Raw genomic sequence first — 22,175 nt, forward strand, 5'->3', positions numbered from 1 at the left:
TCCTCAGTCTTAGAAACCACCAAAGAGGCCACTAGCCTCACCTGCTTCCTACACTGCCAGCTGCTTCTGTCCTGGGAGCCTTGGTTTTCTTAGCAGAGACCCTATCTTCAGGTTTGTTAAAGAATCACAAAGAGCAAGGTTGCAGAAGTGTTCTTTGAGAGCCTGTCTTTCCTCTTACTGGAGGAGACAGCGGACACAGACAGTCTGGGGTTCCTGCTTCCAGCTGGGAGCGCCTGAGTTCCCAAGAGCACATCCTTCCCTCTTTTTTTTTTTTTTTTTTTTTTTTTTTTTTGTTTCGAGACAGGGTTTCTCTGTGGCTTTGAAGGCTGTCCTAGAACTAGCTCTTGTAGAGCAGGCTGGTCTCCAACTCACAGAGATTCACCTGCCTCTGCCTCCCTCGTGTTGGGATTAAAGGCCACCACTACCTGGCGACATCCTTCCCTCTTAAGGGCAGGAAGCTGGGAAAGTTCCAAGCACAAAATGAAGCCCTGACACCAGTTGCAGCTTCCAGAGAAATGAGGATAATAATAAATAAGTGTAAAAAGAGTTAACACACCCTTTAAGCCAAGAAAAAATACATCAGGAGGGACAGTCACAATTGAGTGGACTGAGAGGAGTCGTGAGGGCTGGGACATGGGGCCAGGAGGGAGTGGGGGTTGAAAGGGGTTAGGGTCCCACTTCCCAGCTCCCAGAGATGCAGAGGAACAGAACAGGCTGTGTGTGGCAGCTGCCGGAGGAAGTTCCACCCTGGCTGAAGCAGCCACTCCTCTGCCTCAGCAAGACCCATGCTTTGTGGCCATTCTTAGGGCAGGCACCTAGCGGGACAGCGGTGTCTGCTTCAGTGACATGAGCACCGAGCGCAGGCGGGACACGTCTTTGCACTGCTTGCTGCTCTTGGGGTTGAAGTCACACAGCTGGGCTACCTTCTCCCACTCTGTGCCTGGGGTCTCCTCCTTGGATTCCTTCACAAAAGCCTCTTCAGATGCCCTGAAGGTGGAGAAAGGACAAAGGTTTTCATGGTTGTCTTTTCCTGGGTCACTAGAGCTCTGCTCCCATCAGTCTGTGGTGTGCAGCCTACTCTGGGACATTAGCCAGTCTTCCCAGCCCTGTGCCCTATGACTTCAGCCACCAGGAACAGTCTTGACATAAGAAACGTAGGCCTAAGTGTGGAAGTCTAAGTCATCTAGACTCAGGGCTTTAGAACTTACTGTCACCTCTTCCTGAGAGGGTTTTTCATCGGCTCCTGGCCTGATGCTTTTTGTTAAGCCTGTGGTTCACCATGTAGGCCAAACTGCTATTGAACGCTTGAGCTCAAGAGAGCCTCTTGCCTCAGCCTCTCCAGTCCTGAGATTACAGGTGTGTACCACTGCACCTGGCTAGCTTGTTGCTTGTCATTTCATTCCCAGTCTGGGTATTCTATGTTCAGTCTGTCCCCTCCTACCTTTCTTTTTGTGTTTGTTTGTTTGTTTAAATGGGGTCTCACATAGGCCAGGCCAGGTGCATAGCCAAGGGTGACCTTGAACTCCTGATCTTGCTGAGATGGAGGTGTGTAATCTCACCTGTATCTTTCTATCTTTTTTCCTTTCTCAATACTAGGGATTGAATCTGAGCCTCAGACATTCTGGGTAGTTAGTCTACCACTGGGCTATATGTCTGTACCTCAACTATTTTCAACACCTCCAAGACCTGACCAAGAGAGGACACTGACTAACCACCTAACCAACTGTGGAATGGACGTAGAATCTCTACAAGTGTATCTGACTCCAGAAACCTGAGCTCAAAACAGTCCTGTTTGGATGGAGCCACAGCTTGGGGAAGGCTCTATTGGAGGCGTTGCTTCAGTTGCAGTCATGTTAGGATAAAAGCTGGGGTGGTCTCTGCTTCAGGGGCTACTTGTTTTGATGACACCGGATGAGTTTCTGTCTGTCTGTCTGTCTGTGTGACAGGCAAGAGCTCTAGCACACTTCAGAATTGTGTTGACAGTTTTGAAAGTCACTGATTTTGAGTGCGCAGCCATAAATGGGACATGTATAACACACACCAGGGTTCAGTGACCATGGAGGAAAGGGGGCAGAAAGATTGTAGCCAGAGGTCAGGAGGAATGGAGAGAAACAGTGTCTCTGGACACGACAGGACCCTAGCAGTCAGGAATTCACAGTAGGTAGCTGTGGTTACCTGTACAAGATCAAACCAGTCAGCATTCTAGTATGGAGTGGGAGAGGTTCACGAGCCCCTCCCTGTAGCAAAGGAGCTGTATAAACAGCCCATGGCTTCTGGGGGAGGGAAAGTCAGTTTTAAGGGTGTGGCTCCTGGTCAGTCCATACTGAGGAGTTTAGGAACAGCACAAATTGGACTCAGTTATTTGGAAGGGGAAAAGGATACAAAGCTTTGGGGAAGTTGGGAGGTAGGCCTGGGTGATGCAGAGAGCACTCCAGGTGGTCCCACTGGGCAGTGCTACTAGAAGAGCTGGCCCAGGCTCCATGACATGGCCGTCAGTCATGATCTTGCCTTTCTGCTGTGTGCTCAGATAACCTGTGAGGAGAGAAGCATGGCTTCCACTCTTCCAATCTGTTCTCTGTGCTGAGCAGCCAGTGCGGCAACAGGTCTGTGTAGTGTGGGACTGGACAGTGGGTGTGAGGAAGGCTTTACCCTTATGCTCTGTAGGGCTGCACAGCAAGTGTAATGAAGGCTTCATCCTTGGAGCTGCCTGTCAGGGTCAAGAGGTTCCCCTCTGTCTTTACTGCTGACGTGTGTCATGCCTGGCAGCATGGCATCACCATGGAGCTTGTTAGGAACAGGGTGAGCCTCACCTCAGTCCTGAGGAACCAGAGTCTGCCTTGCTCAAGCTCCCTTGGAAATGCATGGGCAAGTGAAAGGCTGAGAAGTCTCGATTCCAATTCTGACTCCTTCAGAGCCGTATTGGGTTCTCTGGACCAGTTCTTTGGGTCCAATAGGAGCACCGAACCCAGGAGTATTCTACAGCATCCACACCTGCCAGGTTCCCTGTCCCCTATGGGAGCCTCCATGGCTCCCCACTGCCTGGAGGACCAAATCTAAGTCTCTAAGCCTAGCATAATAGAATCCAGCTGGGACCTCCCAGCTTCAGTTTCTATCCGTCCCCGCAAACCTGGCCTCTCAGTCCTCTCCAGGCCTCTGCCCTGGCTGCTTCTCTCATCTAGAGTGTCCTTCTCAACTCTTACTACCCATAAATTCATTTTTAAATCTTAAGGTGCAGCCTAGGGTCATAAGTCTGAAGCATGCACTGGGTCCCCAGCAGAGAGGGTGGCTCCCAGAGCTCGTGGTGTAATGTATTCTAACCCATGAGCAACTTGCAGGGGAGAGCTATGTGTCCCTTCTCTGTTTGACCAGTGACTGGCACAGGATTAGTACCAGCAGGTCAGGGCCAGCTGGGAGAAGGAAGGGCCGCACGAGGGAAGGCTGCCACCAGCTGTGCCCTCTGCTGTGTGAGCCGGGCCGGTGCAGAGGGCAGCAGGGGCTGCAGTGGTATGTGGCCCAGAAGGCCCAGCTCCAGTAGGGACAGTAAGGAAATGTGTGAAATAAGAAAACAATACTCAGAGATTGCTGTCTTCCTTGTGGCTTCCCCAATACTACTGTCCAGAACGCACTACCTGTCACCTGGGGCTGGCGTAAGTGGAAACCTGCTTGCCATTCCAAACCTAGAGCAGCACAGGTCCAGCCAGACTCCAAACCCAGATACACAGGAGAAAGGCTGCTGCGGAGTGGGCAAGGGCTCATGGTCAAGTCAGTGTACTTAGGGGTGAGGCAGGGGTAGACATATAAAGACATCTCTCATTGTTTATGCCTTCAGCACTCTATGCTTGGTGTGTGTCCAGTGAAAGTCCACTTCTCACCTACCCGTCCCCAAGAAGAATCTCAGAGAGGAGCTAGACCTCTGTGTCCTTTTTCCCCTCCCCTGTGAGGCTGGGGAGTGCATTCCCTCCTCCACCCCACTCAGAAAGTCTAATGGGCAAAGCTGCCTCCAGTTCGCTGGAGGGACAGAGATGGAAAGATGGAAGGCAACGGGTTCCCCTCCTACTCTGGCCATTGCTCTGGGCCCAGCCTCATTCATTTATATATACCACACAGACAAGAGACTGAAAACCGCTGGGCTCCCCTCCACAGCTGCCCCTGCAGAGAGCAAAGGAGACACGTACACATAGCCAATGGTATCAGCATCTGGCTGCTGGTAGAAGGCTTTGTCAGCAATCCTTGAGGGAAAAGTTAGGAGAAGGAGTTAGGTGGGGGAAGACAGACAGCAAGACAGGCAGGCACAGGGTTAAAGAGAAAGAGAAACAGTGTTAGTACCTCCATAGGAGACATGTTAGGAAGTACAGTTTAAAAGCTAACAATTGCCCATAAGAGAGTGGGGAGTCCTGCACCTTTGATGGCCTCCTACTGCTCAAGGAGGCCTCTTCATGGGGCCCTTCCAATGTCACTCCCATATGCCGCCAACTTCCAAACCCTTCCCTCTGCATTTAGACTCCCTACAGACCAGCACTGCATGCTCCCAGGTCTGGAATGTGCTCCTAATATCAGTCCTTTTTTCCTGATGAACTGTAGTCATCACAAGTCTCTAGGCCAGGGTTCTCAACCTTCTAATGCTGTGACCCTGTAACACAGTTCCTCATGTGTGGTGACTCTCAACCACAACATATAATGATTTTGTTGCTACTTCATAACGGTAATTTTGCTACTGTTATGAATCATAATGTGAGTATCAAGATATCTGATATGTGATCCCTAGGGTTGTGACCCACAGACTGAGAACCACTCTGTTCTAAACCCTGGTTCTTCTCTGGCATGCTAATTGCTTCTTTGCTTCTATGGTCTTCACACACAGGGCCCCAGTGGGTCCAAGTTTGGCTGTACCTGTGTGATGCTCTCCTCTGAACTCTTAGAGGACACAAAAAGGTACTGGTCTGACACCCAGTGTCCAGGTGGCATGCAGGGTGTTGATTGTCTTTCCCTCTCGGGAAGATACTGTATCCTGAAGGGTACAGCATCCAAAGCAAAAGAACACCCATTTCCACAAATGTGTTCCCTGTTTTGCACCCATGGCCCTTCCGGGTTTGTGCTTGGCAGGGTCAGCTGCTCCTACTGCAGTCTCTGTAGTTTAGATGGGACTGGCCCCCATGTGCAGCCCAATGAATGAGACTTCCACCCTGGCTGGGTCCCCTTGGAGCATCCCTCCTCCTGTCTATGGTCAGGGGCCTGGCACGGGCACATAGCCCAAGCCAACTCTGGCAGGAGCTTCTGACACTTGGCTATTTTCACTGAGCTGGACACCACAGTAGAGCAGAAGCCTGAAGCAGCTGTTCCCAAACAGGGGCATATGTCCAATAGTAAAGCCAGAACAGAAGGAAGCAGAGCTGAGTGGCAGGGAGAGTGAATGCTGAGCTGATTGACTTGGCTTATGCCCCAGGGCCACTGTTCTGGCTTTTCATGTATGCAGGCCACTAATGCCCTTTCATCCGTTAGTCACACTGGGTGGAAGGACTGCCATTTCTTTTCTTTTCTTTTCTTTTCTTTTGAAGAATTTATTTAGTTATTATGTATACAACATTCTGTTTCCATGTATATCTGCACACCAGAAGAGGGCACCAGCTTTCATAACGGATGGTTGTGAGCCACCATGTAGTTGCTGGGATTTGAACTCAGGACCTCTGGAAGAGCAGTCAGTGCTCTTAACCTCTGAGCCATCTCTCCAGCCCCCCAGTACTGTCATTTTTATAAGAAATTCTCAGGCTGGCTCTGCACTCCCTGCCAGGCCTGTGCCCACAGCATCCTGCAGAGTCTAGTCACACTCCAGTCCACACACCCATTCTGCTTCCTGTCAGTCATGGAGAAGATAAGGGCTTAGAGTGGCAAGCATGAGGGACCCTAGGCTCCCAGCAGCTCTCATCCCCATGTCCTTACTACATCATTCAGCTCTCCCTCCATTGCCTCACTGGCTCCCTTTATGTCCTCACAGCTCCTTCAGGTTTCCTTAGCTCCCCGATTGTTCTCATGGCTCTCCCCATGTTCTCACAGCCACTCCTCATGTTCTCGTGGCTCCCCTCAGTCTCCTTCGTTCCCCTCAGGTTCCTGGGTTCACTCACCTATTGTTGATCTTGTTCTTCTCAACTTGTTCGCTTTGGCGCTGGTTCCACTCCTCCAGGTCCTTTTTGGCTTTCTCCCGCCATTCCTGTTCAGTCACCTTAGAGGCAGCATCTGTGAGCCCAACAGGAGAATGAGTACAACAGCTTTTCGGTGGAGAACAGCCACCCTGGAAGCTCCATCCCTGCCCTCCCACCCCTGCCAGCAGCCCAAGAACCCACCCTCAGCCAAGTGGGCCTGCACAGACTCCAAGGCTGCCTCACTCTGCCCCACCCACCATGTCCCAGAAGCCATGCCTGCAGGAATTGGCTCTCCCCAGAATGCACTCACCCAGCTCCTGCAGCCTTTTTTTCTGTTCCTCTCTCCACTTCCGGATGCTCTCAGGCTCCTGAGTCAGCCTGTCAGCCTGGGCAATTGCTGCATAGCCATCAGCAGGCCCATTAGCCTCCTAAAACATAAGCACAGTGTTCCCAACCCATCATGTCTGCCCTGCTGTTTGTGCTGTTCTTACTGCAACCAAAATAGCCCTTAAATCAGGCGACCCCACCCACTCTGCCACCCAGTGACTATACCTTTATACTCTGTGTTCCCTCTGCCAGCAACACTGCTCCCATGTGGCCTCAGGCAGGTCACTCAACCTCCCAGTGCCTGGTCATTGTCTCAAACCCAGCCAACTCATTTATACTCCCTTTTGCTCATCATAAACAAGATAAATCATCCCATAGATTGATACAAGAATGGAATGAGTTTTAAAACTAAATTTGGGGCTGAAGAGATGGCTCCATGGTTAAGAGTACTTGCTTTTCTTGCAGAGGACCCTAGTTCAGTTCCTAGCACCAATATGGTGGTTCACAACTGTCTCTAACTCCAGTTCCAGGGAACCAGATGCCTTCTTCTGGCCCCTAAAGGATTAGCATGCTGTGCATGCTGATGGTATACCTACATACATATAAGCAAAACACTTATACACAGAAATCTGTTTTGGTTTTGGTTTTTGGTTTTGGTTTGGTTTGGTTTGGTTTTTCGAGACAGGGTTTCCCTGTGGCTTTGGAGCCTGTCCTGGAACTAGGTCTTGTAGACCAGGCTGGTCTCGAACTCACAGAGATCCGCCTGCCTCTGCTTCCCGAGTGCTGGGATTAAAGGTGTGTGTCACCACTGCCCAGCTTAAAATAAATCTTTTTTAAAGCTGTAGATGTCATCTGTTTTGCACACATTGAGCCCTTGTGCTACCATCATTGAAATCTGTTAGAGTTGTGTTCCATGATAAAACTTAGTCTACCATGACCTCATTATGAATGTGTTCATTTTTTCATCAGAGTGCTACCTTTGTGACAGCAGGGACCTTGTATGTTGTGTTCCATTGTTTTGTGTGCAGAGCTCACCACAGTGCCTGGCACATGGGAGACAACAGACATTTTCTGAGTGAACATGGAGCCCAGAGACAGGCAGAACAACCATGACTAAAACTTGGCCATGGCAGAGGGGGAGGAAACAGCTAGAGAGGTGACTCGACAGTTAAGTGTTGTGAGATATTTGCACACTGTGTGAAGATGCACTGGTTGTGATTGGTGTAATAGAAAGCTGAGCAGCCAATAGCTATACAGGAGGTAGAGGCAGGACTTCCAGGGAGAGAGAGGAAGAGGAGCAGGTATTGAGGCGTGCAGAAGCCAGGAGACAGAGAGGAGACCAGAGGTGCAAGGTGGAAGAGAGGTTACACCACGTGAGAGATTAGGATAAATGGGTTCATTTAAGTTGTAAGAGCTAGTTAGGAACAAACTTAAGCTATAGACCAAGCTTTCATAATTAATAAGAAGTCTCTGTGTCATTATTTGGGAGCTCACAGGCAGGGCAGAAAAAGACTCCTTACAGTTAAGAGCATGACTGCTTTTTCAGGGGACCCAGGTTTGGCTCCCAGCACCCACATGTCAGCTCACAGCTATCACTCCAGCTCCAGAGGATCTGACACCCTCTTTTTGTCCCAGTAGGCTCCAGGCATAGACATACATGCAGGCTGTGGTGGTTTGAATAAGGACAGCCCCCATATTACCACATATTTAAATGCTTGGTCTCCAGTTGGTGGAACTATTTAGGAGGGATTAGAAACTGTGCCTTGCTGCCAGGCGTTGGTGGCACATGCCTTTAATCCCAGCACTCAGGAGGCAGAGGCAGGCGGATCTCTTGAGTTCGAGGCCAGCCTGGTCTCCAGAGAGAGTTCCAGGATAGGCTCCAAAGCTATACAGAGAAACCCTGTCTCGAAAAAAACAAAAAAAAGAAAGAAAGTGTGGCCTTGTTGGAGGAGCTGTGTCACTGGGGGCTTGCTTGGAGGTTTCAGAGCCCACCCCATTGCTAATCAGCTCTCTTCTGCCTTGGGTTAGTCGCTCTACTACTGCTCCAGCACCATGACTGCCTGCCTTCTGCCATGCTCATTGCCACGATGCTCATGGACTCCAATCCTCTGAAACTGTACACCCCAAATAAACTTCCTTTCCTCTCTAAGTTGCCTTGGCTGTGATATTACAGCAATAGAAAAGTAACAAGACACAGGCAAAATACCCATACACATAGAATAATAAAACCTTGCTGCAGCAGGCTTGGACTCTAAAGCCACACAATTGTGTTGCTGAGAGCTGGAAGATGTGTGTCTGGCTGGGTGAGTCCCTGAACATATCCAGCCTGTTTTCCTCGCTGAACATGGGACTCAGACCCGATGCTGGGATTTGATGCACCATTGTTTGTAAAGAGGCAGGATTGGCCTAGAACTTGATGTAACTGAAGATAACCTTGAACGTCTGAGTGCAGGCATCAGGTGTACACCATCACACTGGGTCTACTCAGTGTTGTGGACAGAACGCAGAGCTCTGTGGAGACTGAGCAAGCACTCTTCCTGCTGAGTTACATTCTCAACCTTTGCAAGACAGAGCCCCTGCTACGGAGAGATGGCTCAGTGGGAGGTATTGGGATCACTCTATTTATTTATGTGTATGTGCCAGAGATGACCTGAGTGTGGCAGTCAGAGGACAGCTTGAAGGAGTTGGTCCTCTTCCCCCACTGTATGAGTCTGGGACTGAACTCGGGTCCTCAGGCTTGGCAACAAGTGCCCTTGCTGCTTTGCAGTCTCACCAGCCAATACTGTCATTTTTCATACCCATTATACAGAAGAGAACACCAAGGCCAAGAGAGGTGGATAGATGTAGTTGGGGTTCAGATCTGGTGACAGAGTTGCTAGAGCTTGGGACACAAGTGTTGGGGGTTGTGAACTTGAGTCAGTGTGGACGGGGCATCTCTAGTCTGAGAGACCCTTTCTTCCTGGAAAATGAGAGAGTGGGTCCTGCCACCCTGCTTGACTGGCGTTCTGCCCTCTACTTTTCCTGTGGGCACTGATCCCACAGGGCTCCGACTGTAATGTGTCCCTGCCTCCTCCCTCCACCGTAGGCATTGCCACTGTGGGATCCGCCTCCTCCCAGCACCCCCCCGTCTGAGTCTTTTCTACCTCTACTGTCTACCCAAAGCTCCCAGTGGGCCGGGCAGGACCTACTTACATTACAGCTCCCTACATTCCCCCAGTTGGTGTCTTGCTGTCCTCCAAGCATTGTCCCAACTGTCAGTATTACTACTGATCGTTGTCTTTCCCCACAGGACAGTGTCTGGGAGTTCTCTGCCCCACATTATCCTGAGCATACAATAGGTACTCAGCGAGCCATGGCTAAATGAGCCAAGACCCCAGAGCTAGCAGTTCCTCGAAGCCAAGGGCTCCATGGCAGGTGTCTGAGCAGTGAGGGCAGGACCAGTCCTGGGCCAAGTGCCCAGATGCAAACATGTCCAGCCCTTGCTCCTGGGCCTCACTGATGCCTCTTTCCCACACAGGACCACACTTAACAGATGCTGTTGTTGAGCCCTGAACCCTGTGTGTCCTTGATTCTTTCCTTATCTGCCCACGTTCAGTCTCATGGGAAGCTCCGCTGGTACTCTCTCATCAGATTACATTTTCTTCCTTTCAGCCACCGATGACTTTGTTCTGGATTCAATCCCCAGATACAAAATAAAATGACCCATACTAACTAAATATGGGTCCTGTCTATTTAACTAACTAAAATAATGTACTGTCAAGTTTTAAAATGTCCCAAAAGCCAGGCACAGTGGTGCATGCCTTTAATTCCAGCACTCAGGAGGCAGAGGAAGGTGGATCTCTGAGTCCAAGGCCAGCTTGGTCTACAGAGTGAGTTCCAGGACAGCCAGGGCTACACAGAGAAAGCCTGTCTCAAAAAACCAAAGCACACCAGTGTATGCATGCGCAAGTGCGCACACACACACACACACACACACACACACACACACACACACCAATAACAACAACAACAATACAAACCTAAAGTCTTTCCACTATAATTTGAATAAAATTCCAAAGTCTCAGCTCTCTCCTGCTCCCCGATTCCTGTTTTGGTCAGTGCTCTATTGACACACGGTCCTTGAACAACTCATGTGGTCCTCCCCACCCCTAAGTGTCCTAGTCTGGAGCTCTCTTCCCCTTGGACAGGGCTCCATCCTTACTGCTCTTCCTCATTCCAGGGCTCCCACTCACCACAACCACCATTGTTCATTGTGTTTTCTTTTTCTTTTTCTTTTTTCTTTCTGTTTTGTTTTGTTTTTCCAGGCAGGGTTTCTCTGTGTAGCTTTGGAGCCTGTCCTGGAACTCACTCTGTAGACCAGGCTGGCCTCGAACTCACAGAGATCCACCTGCCTCTGCCTCCCGAGTGCTGGGATTAAAGGTGTGTGCCACCAATGCCTGGTTTGTTTTGTTTTCCTACTGTTAGAATAAACTCAGGTCCACGGTCCTACATCCCAGACCTGCCCCCTCTCATTTTATTTTTAAATTGCATTTATTTATTTAGTTTATGTATATATGCACACGCCATGGTGTAAATCTGGAGGTCAGTGGACCACTGCAGGGATCCATTCTCTCCTTTGCCATGTAGGTCGTCAGGAATGAGGACAAGTTCCCATATTGCTACTTCTTCCCTCCCTCCCCTCTTCCCCCTTCTTTCTATTTTGAGACAGGGTCATGTTAGGTTACCCAGTTTGGCCGTGAGTTTTTGATTCCCCTGCCTCAGTCTGCAGGTAGCTGAGACGACAGCCTTGGCCACCGCCTTGGGCTGCAGCACTTTAAGCAGTGTGCCCTCCCATTTCTGTCATTACTTCCGTCACCTTTAGAAACCACCCAAAGTTAGGGTTCCAGAGCACTGATGACTCAACAGATGACTTTGACCTTTACATTTCCACTTAGAAGGTTTTATTGTCCTTATTTTATAGGTAAGGGGACTCTAGTTCCAAAGTGCCACAGTTGGCAAGCAAGGGACAGCGCCAGGTTCAACTGAACAACTGGGTGTGAGCAACTGACAGGAGCACTTCTGCTTCTGCTCCATGACTTCTTTTTTTTTTGTTTGTTTTTCGAGACAGGGTTTCTCTGTGTAGCTTTGGAGCCTATCCTGGCACTTGCTCTGTAGACCAGGCTGGCCTCAAACTCACAGAGATCCACCTGCCTCTGCCTCCCGAGTGCTGGGATTAAAGGCGTGCGCCACCAATGCCCGGCCTGTTCCATGACTTCTATACTACGATTTGTCTCCTTTATTGGTCGTATGCCCACCGTCACCCCTGTGCAGGGCTGAATCCAGGGCCTATGCATGCCAGACAAACACTCCACCCAGCCACACACCCAGGCCCCAGCCTAGATGCTGCTAAGTGACCTTCTCAATATTAGAGACTTTGTCCCTTCGTGGACACACACTTACACACACACACACACACCACTGCCTCCAGGCTACTCCTCAGCTCATTTAGTGGACATGTTGGTAATTTATAAGGAACTGTCCTGGTTACAGAGTACTTTTCCCAACAACCCTGTGGGGACAGCAGGCCAGGGCCTTGAATCCCCATTTTACAAAGGAGAAATCGGGCTCACAAAGGTTAAGTTACTAACCCAAGGTCCCCCAGCTGAGAAAAGCCAGAAAATGAATTGTAGGCTTCCACTGCTGTCTGTGCTCTAGGTATGAAGCCCAGGCAGCCCTTGAAGCAGTTCTACTTGGCACCTGGGGCACACGAGGCTCAGCGCTCTACAGTACCTCCCATACCTGGAGGCTGATGTGGCCTGTTCCAGAGCCTAAGCTGGGACCGCCTCCTACACCACCTGAGAGGCCACTGATGTGCTGTGCTTGGGAGTTATGTGTCACCCTTTAAGCAATCAATCAGCCCTGTGTCTGTGGCCTCGCGGGGCTTCCCTGACGCATCCCTCCATGTAGCAGAATCCACAGGCACTCTGGGTGATCCCTGAGCCAAATGGCTTTCCTTCTGCTCTTTTACACATGCTGTTCCTCAGCTAGGTGCAGCAAGGCCTCCCTAGGCATCCTTGAAAGCCACTTCCTGGTCACTGCCCTGTTGGGCTCCCAGACTTCAGCTTCCAAGTTCTTGAAGCTCTGTCACTATAACAGCTATCAGATCTCCTTGAGCAAAACAGGGATAATAAACCAGCTACATAATGAGGTATGGGGAGGATTAAGTGGGTTAATCCCTTATTAAATCCCTGCAACGGCTTTCAGTTGGTTTTGGAAACAAAAACACTTAAACTGTTAGTTTTTTTTTTGGGGCCCTCAAAATGTGCCCCATGCTAGGCTTGAACTTATGACCTCCTGTGTCATCATTACCCTCAAATCCAAGCTCCTCTTCCCAGGTTTCTGTACTCCATTAGAAATGAACTCTGGGGACAAACACTCCATTGGCTTTGCCTTCTCAACCACCACCGCAGCACAGGCCTGGCCCACAAAGAATGTGAGCTGAGAAATGAATAAACAAATGGCTGATTATAAAGACAGGGGAGGACCTAGGAGAGGCGCTGGACATTGTATCAGAGGCCTGGCTTACGGGGCCTATTCTGCTATGCACACTGGGTGATGACTGTTGAGAAAAATCTCTTCCCTGGGCAAGTTTGATTTCAAACCTGTGAAATGAGAGTATCCCACTCAAGGAACCTAGTGAGGCTCCTATAAAGGAACAGCCACGGAATCAGCCCATGGCCCACTCACAGAAAGAAAGTATGACCACTGAGGCTCACTGTCACCATGTGGCACTGCAGGGCTGCTGGCAGGCAGGTCCTGAGAAATACTTCACTGGCTTCTCCCCGGTTGCTTTGGATTCATTTTCCTGTCGTTGCCAGTAAACATCAGAGGCCACACTGAGTCTCGTCCATATCCAATAAAGCCTCCTAGGTGGGACATGGGGTCACTTCCAGAAGGTGTAGCAGCTCAGGGCTATAGTGGCCAGACTAGTGCCTGAAGAAGTACTCTGAACTCCTCCAAAGCCCCGTTGATGAAAGGGCTGGTTATGGCCAGCAGCAGAAAGCAAGAGGCCAGACAGGCCAGCTGATCTCCACCCAGCCTCCTCCCCTCCACCCCCTTCTGAGGGACTTCTTGCTGGGCAAGCGCATGCTAAAACTCCAGGGATGGCCAGGGTGATGAGGCATATCGCCTTAGGATTGAGCAGCTTGGGCTAAGCTGGGCTGAGCTGTTGATTCCTGTAAGTAGCTCACAGGAGTGGAGAGGAGGAGAGAACTGATGCTGCAGGCTGGAGAACAGGAGTCCTGCAAGGCCTTCTGTCCCTGTCCCTGTCCCCCCACGGGGCCAGAGGAGCTGGAATAGGTTCCTCAGACTGTGCAGGGGTGAGGTTTTTAGCTGGTCACCCACATAGTCCACCAGGAAAGATTGCGGCACAAAGGCTCTTGGATGTGCTGGGTTTGCACAGGCCAAGGCTTCCGCCCCCGAGAGTGCATGCCAAATACTTCTGTGCTCCTCCTAAAGATAGTCAGTCCTCTGGGCCCAGCAGCAGAGTGCAGCAGTGTCCACAGTGTACGCCATGCAGGTAGGAAGGAGCTCTGCTCTAACCTAAGGGAGTCTTCTCTCCCATGTCCCCCCCTTGCCCAGGGGGATTCTAGGGTAGCATGGATGCGATGTGACTCACAAAGCCACGCCCCTCCTGAGAGCAGAGAATAAGAATCATTGCCGAGACTGTGCTCTTCAGGTCCCCAAGTGGAAAGTGACATTGGGGTGGGTGGTGGGAGGGTCAGTGAGGAAAACTCCAGCAATGGCTGGTGTCACTCTGTGACTTCAGATAAGTCTCTTCAGCATCTGTGAATCTCAAGCTTCTGTCAACTGAAGTGAAAGCTGCTCAGGATGTTCTAGATACTCCTGTGGTCCCAAGTGCTGCCCCTGCATGTCCACTTTAGAACAGAGGCCCTTTGAGCCATTAAAGTCCTCGTGAGTGTTCTTGGATCCCAGAACTGGCCTGGCAAACGTTCTAACAGTACAAGGATAACACTTGCCCCTTATCTCTGCCATACCCAACTGGGCATGGAGCTGAGGCGTCCCAGGGATACACTTTCCTAACTCCCTCATGTTGAGTCATTTTCCAGAAATGGGGCAAGGCCAGTTTTCCTGTGTCAGGACCAGCCCATCCCACTTACATAAGAAAGTATTGTTTATTCTCCCAGGATCCAAGAGGCCAACTCCTCCACAGGGTGGGGCTCAGGAGATCAGGAAGCTGCAGGCCCCAACATTGGTGTCTTACCAAAGCTCACAGTGGAGGCTAGGTCCTGCTTAGACATCGGGGCTCTACACAGCTATGTGGGGTTCTGGGGGTGCTTTAGCATCTGCACTCTCTCGGTCTGTGTGTTTTGTGGTGCTGAGGATTTAACTTGGAGCTTCTCCACTGAGCTCCATCCCCCTTCTTTAACTACAACACCCTTGACCCTCATACACCCGCTACTAGTCCCTGGGGTGGAAACAGGAAGCCAGGGCCTCTCACTCTCAGGGATACCATCGGTAACAATTGGAATGCCTTTTCCAAATATTTCATGCAATCACCTAAAAAAATGAAAGTGATAAGCCGTGATGGCACACCATTCATTCATAAGTTGCTTTAATAAGAGCATGTATGCCTATAAGGACAGGAAGCTCTCACAGCCCTTTGTAACAAGAGCTTATGTCCAGTCTATTTAGGCCCCTGATTCTGGACACTTAGGCTATTTCTGGTTGGTCTGTGTTAGAAGTCATCCTGAAGAGACTCTGGGTATCCTTTTCCAATTATCTACTTAGGAGAAATTCCAAATTTAATCTCACAATCAAAGAGCCTACCCAGTTAAAGTACTCACGGTGTGGAGATGGCCAATCAGGCCAGCCTCCCACCAGAAGTACCTTTCTGGACAGAACTCAAATTTCCTTCATGCCATGCCACTCCTTCCTGAAGCTAGATACCCCTGAGGATAGCCCTAGCAACTCATCAGTCCCCGTCTCCAATGGTTCCCTTTCCAACATGACAAGAAAACAGTCAACGCAGCAAACAGTGAGCCCTAAAAGAGCCCAGTGGAAACAGAAGGTACTCCTGAGCCTGAGGCAGTCAGTCTCACCTCTGCTTACCTGAAACACATCTCCGTTGACTGTAGTCCCCATGTCCTCAGAGCCAGCTGGAAAAAGAAGGAGACAGCATCATTCACGATCCAGCTGACAGGCACAGGATGGCCCTCCGGTGGCCTCTGGAGCCAGCCTGTGCATACATCCGTGGGTATATGGACACCTCCCCCACAGATGTAATAGATATAGAAACAACTGAGGCCCAGGCCCTGATTGTTCCCTGTGTACCCACTGGCATACTTAATATTTACCACAGCCCTATGAGAGAACTTAGTGACCCACTTTACAGATTCTCAAGTAGGGGCCCAGAAAGGCTACTAGGCTCAAGATCACCTAGCCAGTGCATTGGTCCTCACCTGCCTGAAGTTAACTGTGGAGCTGGGACCTGGTAGGTAGACATGGGTACTGCAGGCTTAGGGAGAGGCCACCAGGGATGAGGAAGAGAGGGGTCTGTGTCCCTGCATGTCCTGGTGGAACCTTGAGCAACTGCTCTGCCTGGGAGAGCAGGACTCACAGCTCCCCCTGGGCAATCCTTGGCCTATTTTCCTTTCTGCGCCCCTCCCAGGCTTTCATTTTGTCTTCACAAGGACTCCTCCCAATCCCCTTGTCCAACATACAGCTAGTCACAAATCACCTGTAGCTTTTGCTGCAACAGTGACCCTCAAGGTTGCCTTCCCCTCACTCCTATGCCAACCCAACCTGTGCCCTCACCATCTCATAGCGACACACCTGCTTTGGTTGGTCTGGCAAACACCTGGAAGAGCACCATGGCTGTCTTCTTCAAAGTCATGCGTATGCATGGGACCTGGGCCTTTGTACAAGTTGTCACTAGATGCTGAATAAACAAATGAATTTTTTGTTTTGTTGTTATGTTTTGGGTTTTTTTTTTTGTTTATTTTTGGTTTTGAGACAGGGTTTCTCCTTGTAGCTTTGGAGCCTCTCCTAGACCAGGTTGGCCTCAAACTCACAGAGATCCAGCTGCCTCTGCCTCTCAAGTACTGGGATTAAAGGCGTGCACTACCACTGCCCTGCTCTTTTTTGTGTTTTAATGGTGTGCAAGTCACCTCCTGCAGGGAGCTTTAGACAGCTTCATCTGCTTCCCCGAGGCACTAAAAAGGTCTCATCTCTGGGGTACTCCAGAGCACTACACAGGCCGTTCTGCTCTCATGCAATGACTTGGTATGCCTAGGGACATGTACTTCTTACCAGGCTCTGAAAGCATATTTTTCCCCAGCTAAGGGCTCCTGCATAGAATGGGTGAACAAAGACAGCTGGCCAAATTAGAGTTGAATTGCTCCTTGAGGCTCACTGTAATCCAAGGCCTCTCTGGAACTGCCATGCCTCCTTGCTGTGAGCCACAGCAGGCCTTATGCAGTCAGCACAGAAGGACAATTAGCCCTGTACAAGTTAAACAGGGCTGTAGAACAACAGTACTTCTGGCCTGAGCCTGAAAGGACTGAAGAGGGGTTACTCACCCTCATTTCAGTCGTCTGCCACTGATACAAATCATAACTCATTCACAGAGTCAAGCAGTGATTAGTCCTGATGAGCTATGACGGCGCTCACCTCACCCACTCAGATAGGGTTTCTACTGAACAGGAAGCCAGCTCTCTAAATGAGGGTGAGCCCAAACAGGTATGAGTGGTAGCACACTTGCCAGGGACCATTCCTGATTCTGTGGCAACACCTTTGGAGAAGTTGCACTACCTCTCCTGTCAAGGCCACATGAGTTTCCTGGTGCCCACCTCAGCCTCCAGAAAGATGGAGCATTGTCAGCCTCCTGGGGACTGTATACACACCCACTCACAGAATCACCAGTGTCTATTCCACAGTGTTCTCTGGCTCTTACACATTTATGATCCTGAGTCCACAACAGAGCCCACAGAATAAATACAGCAAGGCAAACACAAGCCCCAAGGATAAGCTGTTCCGTGTGGGACCTCCTCAGATGCCTGACCCATTTGGGAATCCAGAACATTCCTGTGAGCTTACTGAGGCCCAGCAGGGGCAACAGGATTACACAGAGCTGGCCCACAAGTCAGGCAGGCCAAGAGCCCGGAACACTGGGTGTGAAAATGTAGCCCATTTGGGCCCTACCCAAGGCTGATGAATGGAAACAAAGTGTCGATGCCCCAAGCCTGCTGCAGATCTGCTACCAGAGCAGGCTCAGTTGGGGCCAGACAGGATTTTCCCCAGGGCCTCCTGAGAGCCCGCATTAGTTAAGTCAGCATAGGAGCTGCTCATCAGAAGACCCCATCGTCTAAGGGGAGGTAACTCAGTTTGCACTGGTGGCTGCTGTTGGAGCCTGCTTCTTCCCAGCTCCCAGAAGGCCCAAGCCATTTCCCTCAGACCACCAAGGCTCCTGCCAATCCCTGCTGCTCAGAAAAGGATGGCTGCCTAGCGTTGCCTAGGCTTAAGAGCATCAGGTGCATTCTGTTTGTGCCTCACACCCGTTGAGCTCTGCTCCTGAAGTACCTCCTTGTTCCTCAAAATGCCACTCAGGAGGGCAGCTGGGCACCTGCAACATCACGTGTAGGAGTCTGGAAGACTCTCAGAGGGCTGTGTCCCTGGCAGCTTCCCAAAGGATTATCACTCACTGTCTCTTTCCCTGTCATCTCATAGCAAACCTAATCAGACAGTGCACTCCCGTCCAGCTCTAAGTCCCTGAAAAGACCACAGCTTGCTAAGTCCCAGACCCTAGGGCTATCCTCAGCCTGAACTCCATCTGTCTTTCTCATGAGTTTCTAAAGACCTCCTGATATGGGGACAAGTAAGTTCCATGGAGGAGCCTGGGCAGGTTCCCTGAGAAAATAAAGGGCCTGTGCTGAAGAACCGAGAGCCTGCACGGCTGGCTTAGTTAGGTCCCTGCTTCTCCATGCCACATTCTGTCATCTTCTAGGCAGAACTACTCAGTTTTTGGAATAACATAGTATGGAGCTAGGAGGACTGAAATCAAGTGCCCAGAGCCACAACTCATGGCTGTGTGAACTTAGGCAAGATACTCAAACTCCAGTTTCTTCTTCTTTTAATTATTATTATTTATACTGTTTACTCATATGTGCGTGTGTGTGTGTGTGTGTGTGTGTGTGTGTGTGTGTGTGTGTTTGTGTGTGTGTGTGTTTTCGGTGCACAAATGTGTGACAGTGAGTTCTCTCTTACATGTGGGTTCCAGGAACCAAACTCAGGTGTCATCAGACCAGTTCACCTTTACCCACTGAGCTGTGGTGATAACCCCTCAAACTCCAGTTTCTTGTGTGTCACAAAAGGGTTACTGCATTTCTCCTGGCAGAGTTGACTCAACCCCTCAGCCATAGATCCGGTTCCTTCATTCTGTGTCCCCAGTGGGGATGGCAGCACAGCAAAACGTTCAGTGAAAGAGATCTGACTGTTAAAGAGCCTTGTGAACATATACATGTAATATTCATTTGCAACAAGCCCACTAAACCTCTCTAGACTTACAACAAAACATAGGAAACAAGGTCTATTAGGCGTGTACCCAGGATTTAACAAATTTAACAAATTGTTCCTTGAGGCAGAAATATAAATGATAAACATAACATTGCAGGAAACAGGTCCTGCACCCTTATGTCTGAAACCATCCACAAAGGTCCTGGACCACCTTCGTAAATCCACCAAACACGGTTACAAACAGGAAGGGTAGGACTCATAGCCCTTTGTGCCCCTGTCCAGACTTACATACAGCCCGACACACGGAAGACTGTGTGGTCAGGATACGAAGGACTCAGAATCGGACAGAATGGGTTTAATACTTGACCGCTACTTCCTAGCTGTTTGAATAGCGTACCTTTTGAGGCTTCCTGTGGCCAGTTCTGAAATGGATTCAGGAGCGTGTGTGTGAAATTACTAAATGTAATTAACATGTCTCCTCCAGCGCTGCAGGGCAGCAGGTGGTCCTGGAGTGCCCCCTGCCTCCCAGCAGAAGGAAGGCTGGGCCCTGGTCAGGAGGACTGCGTCCGTCCGTCCGTCCACACCTGTACCACTTCGCTAGGACACTGGACAGAGAATGACTCTCAGAGCCGAGCAGGGGGAGGACTGCAGAGCCACACGGTGGAGGCGCTGGCCTGGGGATAAAATGTCACGACGGGATTCCTGTCCCCAGAGTCAGCGGATCCAGCCTCAGCCCGGACTCCGGCCGCTTTCCCGGCTCCCTTTCCCGGCTCCCCCCTGCTGTGCCAGGCCCCACGGACACACACAGCCCCCGGGTGCCCGTGGCCAGCCCAGACAGCCGGGCCCGGGCCACTGCAGGGACCCCGGCCGGCTGCGACCGGGACGGGCCTCCTGCCCGCGATGCTGGCCGCCGCAGCCCCGGCTCCAGGCCGCGGCGCTGACTCACTCACTCACTCACCCCCGCTCGCGAGTCCCGGCTGCGCAGAGGCCACCTGGCCGCCGCCGGCAGGTGCCCCGAAGCCCGGGTCATTCTCGATGCCAGCAATCTCGCTCTCCTGCTGGGCCAGGAAGGCGGCGGCCGGGTCCTCCTCGGCGGCCTCGGGGGCCCCGCTCTCCGACGACGAGAAGAAGCCGAAGTCCTCAGCCATCTTCCCCGCGTGGCTGCTGTCACCTCCCGCCCGCGCCCGCGGCCCGCACTTCCCGTCACCCGCCCGGCTCGCCTGTCACTGCGGCTGCAGCGGCGGCGGGAGGAGCCGCGGCGGGAATGCGGTGACGTCACGGAGAGGGCGGGGCCCGCCGGTCGCCCCGCCCCGCCCCTGCCGCGGGGCCCGCCCCCGCCCCCCACTCCCCCGTGGCACGCTAGCCCAGCCGGCTCCCGAGCACCGGGGCTGCGCGGCCACCCAAAGCTTCTTCTGCAGCCGGTTTTATGAGCGGCGTGACACGATCGTCCTCCTCCTGCGTGGGAGGAGGACACTGAGGCTGGGAGGACTCGCGAGCCCGGTCGGTGCAGCAGAGCCTTGATCACTTGGTCCGGTGTAGCATCCCGCCGCCCTATCTTGTGACGGTCCCCTGAAACTAGGAGGGGTCCGCTCTCCCTGTGTCTGGTGGCATTGGTGTTCATGAAGGCAGCAGGCCGGTTGTTTGCTTTGGTTTTTCGAGACAGGGTTTCTCTGTGGCTTTGCAGGCTGTCACTCTCTAAACCAGGCTTGTCTCGAACTCACAGAGATCTGCCTGCCTCTGGCTCTGGGAAGTGATTTTTTTTTTTTTTTTTTTTTTGAGCTCTTACATTTCTTTATAGTTATTCAGATTTAAAGTGACCCCCGGTTCTTAGCGCAGAATGTCAGTTTGTCCTTTTATTGATTAATTACGCTCACGTTGGTCACTCACTCTGTTAAGGTGGAGCCTGCTTTCTCCACAGTAAAGTTGCTATTTTCCTTGGTAATTAATATATGTTTTGAGACTGCCGATGCTATGCCAGGCCTCACACTCCCACCTCAATCATCATTTTCTTTCTTATTTATTTATTTATTTTGATTTTTTATTATAGCCATAGGCTAGGCTGACCTCGAATTCTTATATAGGTGAGTCTGGTTTCAAACCTTCCTGCCTCATCCTTCCAGATGCAGGGCTCATAGCACCTATAGCACCTTTTTTTTTTTTTTTTTTTTTGAGGATTTTTTTTAATTCTTTGACAATTCCATACATGCAAGTAATAATACATCCAGATCATTTGCACCCCCTCTCTCCTATCTCACTCCTCCGGGATATCCCCAACACACCTCCCTCCCCCTTAATAGCCTCTCCTTTTTGTGTTAATAACCCACTGAGTTCAATTAATGCCACCTGGTGGAAAGTTACGTGGTTGATGTCAGCCCCCAAACAGCATTTCCCAGCATTCGTCCCCAGCCTCTCCTTGTAACACTCTTTCTGCCTCCTCTTCTGCAGTGTTCCCTGGCCCTTGCTGGTGGCGTTGATTCCGATGTCCCACACAGCGCTGGGCATTCGGCAATTGCTTATTCTCTGCACTTTGACTAGTTATGGGTCTGCATCAGCTGCTGACCGCTGCAGAGAGAAGGTTATCTGGCCAAAGTTGAGAGCAACACTAATGTATGGGTATAAACATAAATATTTAGAAGGCAGTTAGACAACAGTATTAGGTTCCCTCTAGAGCCTGTGACCTCTTGAACCATGGGGCTTTTGACTAGTTTATACTCACAGGTATGAATTTTGTCCTGTGGAGCAGTGCTCAAATCAAACCCAAAAGTAATTGGTTACCCCACAGCCTTCATGCCACTATTGTGACAGTGAGACCATTTCGCTTTCTTTTTCCTTTTTTTTCTTTTCTTTTCTTTTTTCTTTTTTCTTTTTTTTTTCTTTTTTTTTTTTTTTTTGAGTCAGGGTCTCACTATGTAGCCCTGGCTGGCCTTGAATCTGCTATGTAAACCAGGTGGCCTCAAACTCACAGAGATCCACCTGCTTCTGCCTCCTGAATGCTTTTTTAAAAAATATTTTTAAGGCGCGCGCGTGCATGCGTGTGTGTGTGTGTGTGTGTGTGTGTGTGTGTGTGTGTGTGTGCGCGCGCGCGCGCGCTCACGCGCAAGGCTGGAGGTGTAAGATCCAGGTGCATAAGAGCTGACGTTACAGGAGAATGTGAACTGTCAGACGTGGGTGCTGAGAACTGAACTCAGGTCTCTGGCA

General features: G+C 50.8%; 1 protein-coding gene across 2 annotated transcripts; it reads right to left on the reverse strand.

Moving 5' to 3' along the window:
* Positions 1 to 498: 498 nt before the first annotated feature.
* Cltb (clathrin light chain B) lies at positions 499 to 20,224 on the reverse strand. 2 transcript variants are annotated; one of them, XM_027409861.2, is made up of 5 exons: positions 19,936 to 20,224; positions 15,576 to 15,622; positions 6,448 to 6,565; positions 6,120 to 6,231; positions 499 to 987 (listed from the first exon to the last, which is right to left on the reverse strand). In XM_027409861.2, exons 1-5 carry the CDS (start codon positions 20,123 to 20,125, stop codon positions 816 to 818), a joined length of 639 nt encoding a protein of 212 aa, XP_027265662.1. In that variant the 5' UTR covers positions 20,126 to 20,224; the 3' UTR covers positions 499 to 815. The 2 variants fall into 2 exon arrangements, with proteins under 2 accessions (XP_027265662.1, XP_035298868.1); XM_035442977.1 differs by lacking the exon at positions 19,936 to 20,224 and adding an exon at positions 16,299 to 16,404.
* Between the last annotated feature and the right edge of the window lie 1,951 nt (positions 20,225 to 22,175).

The sequence above is a fragment of the Cricetulus griseus genome, chromosome 3 (assembly GCF_003668045.3).
Source record: "Cricetulus griseus strain 17A/GY chromosome 3, alternate assembly CriGri-PICRH-1.0, whole genome shotgun sequence".
Lineage (NCBI taxonomy): Eukaryota > Metazoa > Chordata > Mammalia > Rodentia > Cricetidae > Cricetulus > Cricetulus griseus.